At 51.4% G+C, this 12,706-nt stretch overlaps 1 protein-coding gene across 1 annotated transcript in view; it reads right to left on the bottom strand.

Moving 5' to 3' along the window:
* Positions 1-11,904, bottom strand: part of Prkd2 (protein kinase D2) — a 28,889-nt gene extending 16,985 nt beyond the window's left edge. Inside the window, exons 1-9 of the mRNA XM_038339744.1 lie at positions 11,037-11,904; positions 8,647-8,785; positions 7,108-7,239; positions 6,107-6,261; positions 5,779-6,004; positions 4,324-4,401; positions 3,640-3,793; positions 1,416-1,533; positions 839-916 (exon numbers count right to left, since the gene is read on the bottom strand). Of these exons, the coding sequence (XP_038195672.1) occupies positions 839-916; positions 1,416-1,533; positions 3,640-3,793; positions 4,324-4,401; positions 5,779-6,004; positions 6,107-6,261; positions 7,108-7,239; positions 8,647-8,785; positions 11,037-11,276 (1,320 nt within the window). The 5' untranslated portion in view covers positions 11,277-11,904. The remainder of the gene's footprint in view (positions 1-838; positions 917-1,415; positions 1,534-3,639; positions 3,794-4,323; positions 4,402-5,778; positions 6,005-6,106; positions 6,262-7,107; positions 7,240-8,646; positions 8,786-11,036) is intronic.
* Between the last annotated feature and the right edge of the window lie 802 nt (positions 11,905-12,706).

Here is a 12,706-nt window from a genome sequence, read left to right as displayed (position 1 = left end):
CTTGAAAAACCAAAAAAGAAAAAAGAAGAAAAAGTGAATTATGCAACAAGCTATGTGGTGAGCTAGAGGTGTGCAAAGGTAAGAAGGAAGCAGGCCTGGGCATGTCAAGGAAGACACGGCAGAGGCTGGGAAACCTGATCTGTATTCCAAAATCAATGGAGCCACTAGAACACTGGTGACTCCTCTCTCTCTCTCCCTCTCCCTCTCCCTCCCTCCCTCCCTCCCTCTCTCTCTCTCTCTGTGTGTGTGTGTGTGTGTTACTTTTGAGACAGGGTCTCATGGAGCCCAGGCTGGCCTTGAAACTCTCCCTGCCCGAGCACCTCTGAAGGTTTTAGTAAAGACCCTGGCTGCAGAGACAAAGTCACACTGCAGAGATGACTATGAAGAATCACGCAGAAGCAGTGACAGCCACAGTCTCACAGGGAAGTGGCAGCAAAGACAAACTGTAGGCCAGGCCACCAGCTAATTTTAAGCAATAACAGGCTTGCTGGGCATGGTGCAACACGCCTTTAACCCTAACCCTCAAGAGACAGAAGCAGGCAGATCTCCAAGTTCCAGGCCAGTCCAGTTCCATCATGAGTCTTGTACAAGCCAGGCCCCACGCTCACTGTTCTCCATGGACTACTCTTAAATTCTCACACTGGCCCGTGGGACTCTTTACAGGAGACACAGGAGGCCTAAGAAGCTAATGAACCAGCCCAGCTCCCTGGGCTGGAAAGCACCCAGGCTGGAATCAAGTGGACAGGGGAAGCAGGAGACAGTGGGTAGGAGATGGTTGGAGTGTAGGGATTTGGGGTGGTCACTGGAGGAGGAGCAGCGAGGGAGGACATAGGCCCACCTTGTAGTATCTGTTGGTCGTGTTGTTCTGGAAGAGAGTGATGCATTTGCAGTCTAGGCGCCAGTAGTGCCGCTTCCTCTGCAGAAAGACGCAGACAGGGTGAGGTGGACAGCCAGGCGGTTTACAAGCACAATACCCAGCCTAGCTTCTCCCTTAGCTGGGGCTGTGGTTCGACTCGGCCTCACCCACCTGGCTGTACATCCTGTCCAGCCTCCTTCCTCTAACATATCCTCGATTCTAGCACTGCAAAACCCCTGTTCCTAGACCCAACTTAACCTGGACTTTCCCAGCCCTCCCCCTAACTCCGCCCACCTAGGCCCCACCTATTTGGCCATTGAGTTCTCCATCTGCTCAAGCTTTTTAACAAACCTTAAAATTTAGTCACACCCAACTGGCCTCACCTACCTACTTTCCGGGCCCGCCCATAATTCTGACCACGCCCACCAAGAATCTCTCCCACACAGGCTTCAGGACCCCAGTCAACGCTAGTTCTTCCAGCCCACCCCGAAGTTTAGCCACGCCCACTTTCCACGTGCATCCAGAATAGCCACGCCCACCCGTCCATCCCCCAACTCACCAGTGTGTCCTTATTGCTGTAATGGACCAGCCAGCCCTCCCGCAGAGTAGTGCTCGATTTCCGGGTCGTGTGTCGCACAGACTGTACCACCCGCATCAAGGGAATATACCCCAGTGAGCTGCAGGGAACAGGCCAGATGTTACATGTCACATGTCCTGCCTGGGGCCACAGGGACATCTTTGAGCAGTCATGTGAAAATGCTGTTTCTTTCCCTACTGAGATTTTAGATTTTCATAGCAAAGGGACTCTCACTTTTTTAATTAAAAAAATATTTTCGGTGTTTATGTAAATGTATGATGTGCGTGGGTGTGCCTGAGGGCAGAGGAGAATGTCAGGCAGAGCTACAGTTATAGTCATTGTAAGCCTCCTGACACGGGTGTGCAATGATGACATTAAGAAACATCCCCATCTACAGAAGGAAGCAAGCTACAGGATACGGCAAAGGCGCCTGAGATGCATCGGCCATGTCATGAGAACGAATGACGGCAGATCCCCGAAGATAGCACTGCTTGGAGGAGTGCACGGGATAAGGCGAAGAGGAAGGCCCAAAAAAACACTGCTAGACAGCATAAAGGAAGACTGGAACCGTGGGCATGACAATAACACAAGCATCTACGACTGACCAGGATAGGAACAACTGGAGAACCGCCGTAAACAGGCTGCCCGTGCATGCTTGCTTGGCATTGCTGGGCATAGATGACCACGACGACGACATAGGAGCTGGGAACCGAACCCAGGTCCTCTGCAAGAGCAACAAGAGCTCTTAATCACTTCTTTTAACTTGTTACATTATTTTGTGTGTGGGGGAGAGGTCTGAAGCACAATTCTGTGAAGTCTATTTCTTCCTCCTACCTTTATGTGGCATAAGGGATTAAGTACCTTACCCACTGAGCCATCTTGCTAACCTGGCTGTTTTTTTTGTTTTTGTTTTGTTTTTATTTTTTGTTGTTGTTCGGTTGATTTTGTTTTGGTTTGATTTATTTATTTTAGTAGGGCATAGTGGTACATGTTCCAGGACAACCAAGGCTATACACAAAAAGTCTAACCTAAAAAAAAAAAACAAACAAACAAAAAACCCTTTTATGTTATGTGTATGAGTGCTTTGTTTGCACAGCGTGGTACCTGAAAGAGCCAAAAGAGGGTGTCAGAGCCCTTGAAACAGAAGTTACAGATGGTTGGCCATATGGGTGCTATTGCACCCAGCTGCTGAGCTATCCCTCCAGTCCCTGACTTTGCCTTCTGAGTTAGTCTGAGGTATCCTGAGCTAGCCCTGGTCCTCCTACCCCACCCTTCTGCGTACTGGACTACAGGTGTACTCTGCCACACTGTGTTTAAACAGTGCTGAGGGTCCCCCAGGACTTCCTGCTGGCCAGGCAAGCACTGTACCTATCTGAGCCACATGCCCAGCAAGAGGGTGACTCTTGAGAAGGCTATCTTACAAAGCTAGCTTAAGTTTCGGCTTTGGCCTGGAGGCAGAGCGCGAGCCTACCATGCAAAAGGCCCTGGGTTCCAATCCCAATACCACAATTTTATGAAATCAGGCTGCCTAGCAAACACCTAACCTCTGTGTGTCTCCAGTGCCTAGAAGCTTGGCACAGAACCTGGCTTTCAGAAGCTCTCCAGTAAGTGCTAACTGGCATCTAGACTCTGAAGGCCTGCCTCCCCTCTGACCACTCAGCTGTGTGTTCACCTCTGTTGCTGAGCCTGCCATCTTTCTTGGCTCCTAGGTCAAACAGGCACAGCTCTCTTTTCTAACCTCGCAGGGCAGTGGACGAGGTTTACAGTTTACCCGTGTTGTTTTTCTTTCAAACACTAATGCATTGCCCTTGAACTTTAAAAAGAGAGAAAGCAAAACAAAATCTCTTCAATGATGAAGGAAGAAGCCGGGCAGTGGTGGTGTATACTTTTAGTCCCAGCACTTGGGAGAAAGAGGCAGGAGGATATCTAAGCTTGAGGCTAGCCTGGTCTACAGAATGAGTTCCAGGGCAGCCAAGGCTATACCACAGAGAGAAACCCTGTCTTGAATCCCCCCGAAAAAACTCAACACCCCCCAAAAATTAAATGCTTTTTTTTTTTAAAGAAAAGAAGCAAGAGAGAGAACCCAAAGATAAAAGGCTAGGGCTCAGTAATTGAGAATATTTACAATCATACATGAGCATCAGCCCATCTTAGAGACAGAAGCAGAAGCTTGAGGTGGGGAAGCCTCCTCAAGGGCCCTGGGTACCTCTGGGCCTTGCCTCCCTCGCCTTCCTCTTCCTCGCTGGCATGGAGAGCATTCTCTGAGTGGGAGCCTGGGATGACACCCGAGTCATCCAAGTCATCTGAGAGGGAGCTCTTGTCAGACTCACTGTAGTCGGCGGCCTCCTCCATGGGCACATCTGTGGGGACAGGGGCATCAGAAGAGCCTCTACCCAGTCCTACCGTCTCTCTTAGATGTTAAGAGTCTGTTGGGGAATTATTACTTTCAGGTGTGTGACTTTTGTTTATGTTGAATATTTTAACTCTGTGAAGCAGTGATTCTTTGCCTGCCTAATGGTCTAATAAAGCGCTGAACGGTCAGTAGCAAGGCAGAAGCAAGGACAGGAAGGGCTGGCTGGTGGAGAGGATAAACAAGGAGAAATCTGGAAAGGAGGAGCAAGAAAACAAGGAGACAAAGTAGGATATCGGGGGCCAGCCACCCAGCTACACAGCAAGCCATGGAGAAAGAACTAAAGAAAGGTATATAGAATAGAGAAAGGTAAAAGGTAGATGGGGTAATTTAAGTTAAGAAAAGCTGGAAAGAAAGAAGCCAAGCTAAGGCCAAGCATTCATAACTGAGAATAAGCCTCTGAGTGTGGTTTCTTGGGAGCTGGGTGGCGGGCCCCTCAAAAAGAGTAAGATGTAAAACAACCTGCAACAAGCGTCTTACCTCCATTGATGAGCGCCTCCCCCAGACAGTCGTTAGGGACCCGGGTAGCACATCGTTTGTGACAGTTAAACTTGCAGTCTGAGGAGACAGGGGATAAAGGGATGGACAGGAAAGGAGAGAGTTACTGTGTTTGTATATGTGTGTGTGTGTACGCACGTGCGCACGCACATGCGTGCACAAGCGTGTGCTCCCGCAGCATGTGTACGTGTACAACACATAGCTTAGGTGGTCAGCATCTAATTCCTGGTAATCCTCCCGCGCTAGGATTAAGGTTTGCACTGTAAAGATTGGGGAGATGGCTCTACAGGTAAGAGCCGCAAGTACATATTTTTACTGTTGTTGTTGCTGTTTGGAGACAGGGTCTCTTGTGGTTCAGACTGGCCCAGAACCTTCTATGTGGCCAAGAATAATCCTCTCGTCTCCAACACCCAAGTGCCGCACTTAGAGGCATGAGCCGTCAGGTCTTTCTTCCAGATGTTTCTGTTGTTTTGAAGATCTCCTGCAGCCCAGTTTGGCCAGGAACTGGCTAAGGAAGGAGGTGACTTAACTGCCAGGCTGATTACAAGCCTGTGTGCCACCATCTGGCTCAAAGGTGTGGTACCAGAGCAGGGCTGTGGTGGTGCACACTTTTAATCCCAGCACTTGTGAAGCAGAGGCAAGCAAATCTCTGTGAGTTCAAGGCCAGTCTGGTCTACAAAGCAAGTTCTAGGATAGCCAGGACTGTTACACACTGATACCCTGTCTTGAAAAGCAAAACAAACAAACAAACAAAAGAAAGGAAGGAAGGAAGGAAGGAAGGAAGGAAGGAAGAAAGGAAGGAAAGAAGGAAGGAAGAAAAAAAAAGGTGGGAGGAATACCATGAAGGATGGAACCCAGGCTTCTGGTGTGCTAGGTGGGTACTCTACTCTGTGAGCTGCATCTCCAGCCTTCTCACACCATTTCATGTAGTTCAGGTTGGCCTCAAACTACGTAGCCAAGGCTAGCCAAACTCCTGGCCCTTCTGTCTCTACAATTCAAGTGCTGGTGGGATTACAGGTGTCTAATTCCAGATAATTCCAGAAGTTGTGAATACATATTCGTATATATATTTGGTTTCACAAGACAAGGTCTCTCTGTGTAGCCCTGGCTGTCCTGGAATTCACTTTGTAGACCAGGCTGGACTCACAGAGATATGCCTACCTCTCCCCCCAACCCAAGTGCAGGGATTAAAGGTATGCACCACCATGGCTAGCTCTTAGCAGCTTTATCTCTGCTCCTAAGCTTCCCTGATTTTCAGATTCTTGGGTTTTATAGTGAGAATTCTATCCTGTTCTAGGAATCTAGATTTCCAAGAGTTTAAGGTTCTAGAACTCCAGAGACCTCCAGGATGGCCTGGATTCAGAACATGGATCCAAGAGTCTGTACTCCTTTGGGGGCATTTTCAGACCCACAGTCTTCCCAGTTGGTCCCACTGACCTTTGCACTGCAGGCCCTGGCGGAACAAACCCTTGAGCAGCTTCTTGCACGCCTGGCAAACGGTGGGTCGTGTATAGCTGTGTATAAGGAAGGTGTGTGGCACCTTGACTTTGGACATCAGCATCTTGTCCAGCTCAATGGGACGGCCTGTGTAGAAGGAAGAGGAAGAGGAGGAGGAGGACGACGAGGGTGGTCGGCGCGGAAGGAGGTCTGTGGTGCTACGGCTCTACTCAGCAGCGAGGGTGGAAGGAAGGGATGAGTGAGTTAGCACTTGCCTGGCTCCATCAAGCCCCAGACTCCAACCCATCCCCACTCTCCAGCCCCTCACCAGCTCCTCGGCGGTGCAGGGTAGGGATTCGGAGCTGCCTAGGCGCACAGAATGTCCACTGGCCAGAGACGTAGATGACAGGCGGCGCTTGCGAGCACCGCTGCAGTTGTTAGGGATGCTGAAGGCACAGCGTTTGTGGTAATTCAGCCCGCAGCCTGTAGGGGGCGCAAGACCATCAGCGCCAAAACCTGTACTCGCTACTAGGCATGACCCTCACCTAAAGAAGCAGCCTCGTGCGTCAAGCACACAGGTGAGAAACCCCAAGACTCAGTGCTGCAGGTATTTTGTGTACTGGATTTAAGTCCACATCCTGTTGATGAATACGCCTGATTTTCACTAGACCCAAAGCTCTAAAGAGCTGTAAAGATTCCCAAGCCTGTAAAATTCAGCCTGTAGCGCCTGTGATCCCAGACAGGCTGCCTTGAGGACTGTAGAGCTGCCTGGCCAGCCTCCAAGTCTACAGGCCAGTTCCTCATAAATCATTACTATTTCTCTCCTCTTGATCTATTTCTTTGCTTGACTGACACATGCTCACGCTTCCGTCACCACACCTCAAGATCTCAGCGGTTAGAGCATTTGTTACTCTTGCAGAGGACCCGCTTCAGCTCCTAAACCCCATGCATGGGGTGCAACAGACACCCATGCTCATAACATAAACATAGGTTAAAAAAAATATCCCCAAGTGCTTACTCTGGAAGTGCTTCCTACGCTGCATCTCCAGGCCTGAGCTCGGACCCCTTCCCTGCTCTGTCCAGGAACCCTTAACTTCAATCATCACCCATTCCAGAGCAGGGGGCACAGGCCTCTTCTTATTCCCCAAACTTAGCCCTAGAGCCTTAACCTAACCCACTAATCCCACCCCCTGGGCTCCGCCCACAGACTTGTATCCTGTTCCCCTCCCAAATTCTCCCTGAGAGTTTACCTCACCTACCACCAAGCTCCACTCCTTGGCCCCAGCCTTCCCAACCTCCCAGGCTCTGCCCAGTCCCTTTGCCCCTCACCATCACACTTGAGACCCTGGCGCACAAGACCAAAGAGCATCTCCCCGCAGTGGTCGCAGAAGGCAGGAGCTCGGTAGGAGTGCACAGTAAGAGCATGTGGACGGATCTGAAAGTCCTCGAAGGTGGCCGAGGCTGTGGGCAGCAAGGAGGGACACACGCTTGAGCCAAGAGGGTAGATGCCTGGTCTACAGAGTGAGTTCTAGGACAGCCAGCGATACACAGAGAAACTCGGTCTTGAAAAACAAAAACAAATCCCAGCTCCCCACTGGGCAAAAAAACCTACATGCCTCCTGATAGGAAGGAGTTAGTGGGGAGTTGTTTAATGGGCAGAACACATAATATTTTTTGTAATATTAAAACAGTCCTGGATTTTGGGCGGTGGCACATGCCTTTAAACCCAGCACGCAGAGGCAAAGCAGGCAGATCTCTGTGAGTTTGAGGCCGGCCTGGTCATAGTGAGTTTCAGGTTATAGTGAGACCCTGCCTCAAAAAAAAAAAAAAAAAAAAAAAAAAAAAAAAAAAAAAAACCAAAAAAAACCCAAACAAAAACAAATAAAATAAATAGAATAGAATAGGATAAAACAATCCCAGAGCCAACAAAACAGCTCTGCAATTAAAAGGTGCTTGCTGCCAATCCCAATGACCGAGTCCCGATATATGGGCACCATTTGTTGCATCAATTACTGGAAGTTGTCCTACACACACACATACACACACACACACACACAATATAAAACAGTTTTGGTGGCTGAGGGTATAGCTCACTGTTGTAGTGCATGCCTCTCATGCAAAGGTTCTAGGTTCAATCCCCAGAGGAGGGGCTAACTATCTAGGTCCGATGGTATACATCTTCATTTACTTATTTTAAAAATTTGATGTGCATTGGTGTTTTGTCATGGGTGTCGGGTCCTCTGGAACTGGAGTTAAGACAGTTTTGAGTTGCCATGTGGATGCTCAGAATTGAGCCTGGGTCCTCTAGAAGAGCAGTCAGTGAACTTAACCACTGAACCATCTCCCCACATCTTTAATCTCAGTATTCCAGAGTGAGAAACAAGAGGAGTTCTGTTGAGTTCCAGGCCATCCAGGGCTACATCATAAAACCTTATCTCAAACAAACAAACAAACAAACATAAGTAAGCAAATCGTTTCCCAAGACTTCCAAGGGGCACATCTCTTGACGAGTCCCTCCCCCCTTTTAAGATTTGTTGACTTTATGTTTTTGTGGCATGGTGTTTGGCCAGCATGCATGCCTGTGCCTGTGGAGGTCAGAAGAGGGCGTCAGATCCCTTGGGACTGGAGCTGCTATATGAATGCTGAGACTCAAACCCCAGTGCTCTGAAAAAGTAACACGTATTCTTAACTATTGAGCCAACTGTCCAGCCCGAATGTCTCACTCTTAGCCCAAGATGGCCTGAAACGTGTGGCCCTTCTGTCTGTGCCTCGGTAATGTTGGGATCACAGGTGAGCCCCTCCATGCCCACCCTCAGTCACCTCTCCCAGAGGCCTGGCCCCGCCCCCGGGGTGACAGCCGCTTCTCACCCGACAGAACCACCTCCACCAGGTCGCCCTCCTGGATGTCTGCAGCTGATCGCACCAGCTGCAGGAGGTTGGCCGATGTGGGGTCATGTTTGAAGAGCAGGATCTTGTCGTACAGGCCGTAGAAGCCACACTCTGGGAACTAAGGGGAGGGGGAGGTGGCAACAGAAAAGCTCAGAGCAGCCTGTAGCAGCGGCAGCCTTCTTGAACCCTCCAGGGGCAGAACCGGTTATTTCCCCCGGAAACCGAGACCCTACAGCCCACCGCTTCCTGCTTGGCCCATCCCAACCCTAGCTCGAGCCAGTAGGGTGGGGGCAGGTGTGCCGGGTGGGGGTACGGGCACTGGCAAGAGTCTGGTAGCCGGACTGTCAAGAGAAGAGAAAGTGGGGGGGGGGCGTTAAAGGCTCTGGGAGCAGAATGGACACTTTGAATTTTCCAGAGCTGGTGGGGCACTGAGTGATCACCCCCTTCTCTTTTGGCCACATCTCCACCCCAGCTTCCTTCCTGACTCTATTGTCCATTACCTGGCTCTTAGCCCAGCATTGGGGCAGAATGAAATAGAAAGGAGGGGGTGCTTTGGGAATTTTGAGTGGGGGGTGCTCAAGATAGCTAGAGGTAAGGAGGTCTCTCCTCATCCCGTGCTCTAAAGACCAGGTGTCCCGGTCCCAGCTTGGGAAGGGGGGGGGCAGGAAATGAAACACCGTAAAACAGAAAGTGAAACTGCCCAGGTGGGGCACAGGGAAGGCAGGCAGACAGGAAGGGGCCCTAAACAGCACCTGTACCCCAGGAAGAGCAGAAAACAAACTGGCTGGGCCTGAAGACGGGAGGCTGGGGATCTTAACTCTCACACCAAAAATTTCATGCCCGGGAATTCAATGTACAGGAGCCCCAATCCTGCTTCCCATAAGGCCAGCTGGTTTAGAAGTGGCAGCTGGGCTGGTCTTGGGGAGTTGGTGGGCACAGCCCCCCTCCCCCATCTTTAACAGAAAAGCAGCACTGCCTTGACCCTCATAATAACTTAATCTAGCTTGTTTGCTTTCTCTCTCTCTCTCTCTCTTTCTCTCTCTCTCTCTCTTTCCCTTGAGACTAGGGAATGGAGATGCCCTAGCCTGACGTAAATCTCCTGATCCTCCTGCCTCTGCCTTCCCAGTGCTGGTGTTACAAGAAAAGTGCCAGACTTGGGAGGTCTTTTTCTAAACTAGTTTCACCCGCTAGGGAAAATGGGGGAGGTGACCCTTTTCCTCCTGCTTCCCCAAAGCCCAAAGAATCCATTTCCAGGAGCCTGAGAAAAGCTAAGTCCGGATGTTTTGGATTCTGATGTGCTCTCATTTTGGAATACATTCTGGGTTCCAACTGTGGCTGTCCTGTCAGTGCCATCTAGGATTCTTATGGGACAGCAACATGATAAACTTAAGACTCTAATATCTGAATGCCTTGGTATGAAAAGATTTTCATATCCAGCTACTCAGGACTCAGAACTTCTGACATCTTCACAATCTGGCACTTGAACTACACAAAAGCACCCCCCACCCCAGGATGAGGGGTGTAGGGTGCAGTGGAAATGGAACCCACAGCTTTTGCCTGCTAGACAAGGGCTCTACCAGCCTGGTCATAACTTTTGTTTGTTTTTTGACACAGGGCTTCTCTGTGTAGCCCTGGCTGTCCTGGAACTCACTCTGTAGACCAGGCTCGCCTCGAACTCACAGAGATTCACCTGCCTCTGCCTCCTGGTGTGGGCCACTACCACCTGTTCTGGTTGTAACTTTTAATGTTGCTAGGATTTGGGCATCTAGTCCTACTGGTTCCCTCTTGCCGTGACTCTTGGGAGGAACCCTGAGATCTAAAGCTAGGAGTACCTACAGGAAAACTGTGCTTAGGAGAGCAGATAGAGTCTGCAGGACTTTTGGGGGTGCCTTGCTCCTTCACACTCCATCTTAGGCCTGTGAAAGAGTAGAGATTGCACCCTGAGACCTTGCTTGCCCCTGGCAGCTTGTCCACACACCCACACATGTCACCCGATCACCATGGCCAGCACGGCTTCAGTTTCTACTGTTTCCAAAGAACGGAAGCCAAGAGTGAGACCACAAGGAGAGGTCCTCCTGATCCGCAGCTCCCACTTGCCCCTTCTTCCCCACTCCACACCTGGCAGGCCCCTCCCTTCCTCCCTGCCCGCTGCAGAAAACAACAAGCAGCAACACGCAATTTGGGGAGGCCTCTGAGGCACCCCACCCCTACCCGGGCCTCTCTCAAACCGGTGGTGGGGTGAGGACACAACTGGGGAGTAGTGCCCCTCCTCGGCTCAGTTACCTAGGAACCCTATCTCCCCTCCCAACAAGCCCCAGGCCACCGCTGAAGTCTCCTCTCCTTAATGAGGAGAGCCCCTATGCCCTCACCTTCTGGTCCACGATAGAACAGGCTAGTTGCTTCACATGAGCCAGCTCTGAGGCGGCCGGCAACAGCACGAATTCTCGGGTCAATCCGATCTGGATGTGGAAGGAGACCCCCGAGCCTGGGGTCGGAATCTGAGGCAGCAGAGGTGGCGGCGACTGGAGCTCCAAGCCACCGGGGGGCGGAGGAGACCCGGGCCCAGTAGAGCCCGGGAGTCCAGCAGAATGGGAGGGGGCGGCGGCCATGGGGGCCAGACCCTGACCTGCCGCCCGGAGCTCACCGAGGAACCTGGGACCTAGATCCGAGAGCTTTCGTGCGGTAGTGGTAAGAACGCAAGCATTTGAGAGAGAAATCTGTCAGGTTAAGAGACTGGAGGATGGCGGGATCCTGGGCAATGAGAGAAAAGGAATCTAGTGGGTCAAACGCCGGGAGTCAAGGGAGCACAGTACAGAAAGAAAAGCAATGGTTTGAAGGAGGGCACCCAGATATTGGAAGATGGCAAGAAACCAAAAGACAAAATCGGGTAGGGCAGGTCTCTAGAATCAAAAGACCCCCCCCCCCCAACACACACACTTCAAGGCCCCTGGGAGAGAAGACTGAGAGCGGAGCAGGGGGATCCCAGGATCCAGTAGGTTTGACTGAAGGCTCAAACTCAAAGAGGGCCTGAGGATGCCTTGTGGGTAGAAAGCAGTCTTTGGTCAGGGACCTAGTGGATCATAGGGACCCGACTGGCTCAGGGATGGGGAGAGAGGGTCCCCAGGGCCAGGGCTAAAGGAAGAGACTCTCACAGGTCGCGAAAATTGGAGAAAAGTTGGGTCAGGGGCGGCGGAGAAGGGCTATTACCGGAGGCGGGGCGGGTGGGGGGCAAGGGAGGGTCGCACAGCGCGGTGGCTCTTTTTTTCCCCCTTCAAAGTTTAAGTCGGCAGCAGCGGCCCAGAAGGAAGTCTCCGCAACGATGGCGCAGCCGGCCAATCAGCACCGGGCTCCGTAACGTCACAGGGCGGAGCCTTTATCGAGGGCCTGGGGCGGAAGGGGAAGGCGGGGACCCTGTACAGGGAGTTTGGGGGGTGGGGAGGAGTGGTATCTGGTGGCTGGGGTGAGAGGAGGGCGGAAGGGTCAGTGCTTTCTCCGCATGCTCCAGTCTGAAAAGCTTCAGTCCACCGCGGAGGGCGGGAGGGGCAACGCTTGGTCGTTGAAAGAGGGAGCTGTCAGGCTGGCCGGCATCCGGCACCCACCCCAGGGAAAGGGTCGGAAATCGGTGTCAAGTCCGGTGGCTTTCCTGTTCTTGTTCCTATTCCCCCCCCACCCCAAGTCCCAGCTCAACAATACACCCAGTACACAAGTGGGAGACTGAAACACAGGAGAGCTTAAGCCTCGGGGTCTGTCTCCAGTGAGTTGAGATGGTACAGAGCCTGAAACCACAACCAAGGTGACATGCCAAAGGTCAAAACTACTTCATAGACCTCTCATGAGACCTAACCTACATTTCCTGTGTGACTTGAGGTATGGGCTTCTCCACTGTGAATCTTAGTTTCCCTGTCATGAGGCTGTATTCCAGAGATGGAGTACGGGTGCCTGAAACACAGCTAAGGTAGAGTTGATGTGGCTGCCCTTAAATTTTGCAGAGAAAAAAGAAGACACCAAAGTCACTCGGGTTTCTGGCTGATTGTGTTAA

Source organism: Arvicola amphibius, chromosome 8, assembly GCF_903992535.2.
Source record: "Arvicola amphibius chromosome 8, mArvAmp1.2, whole genome shotgun sequence".
NCBI lineage: Eukaryota > Metazoa > Chordata > Mammalia > Rodentia > Cricetidae > Arvicola > Arvicola amphibius.
Note: the sequence above shows the minus strand (reverse complement) of the source record. Positions and strands in the feature narration are given on the sequence as shown.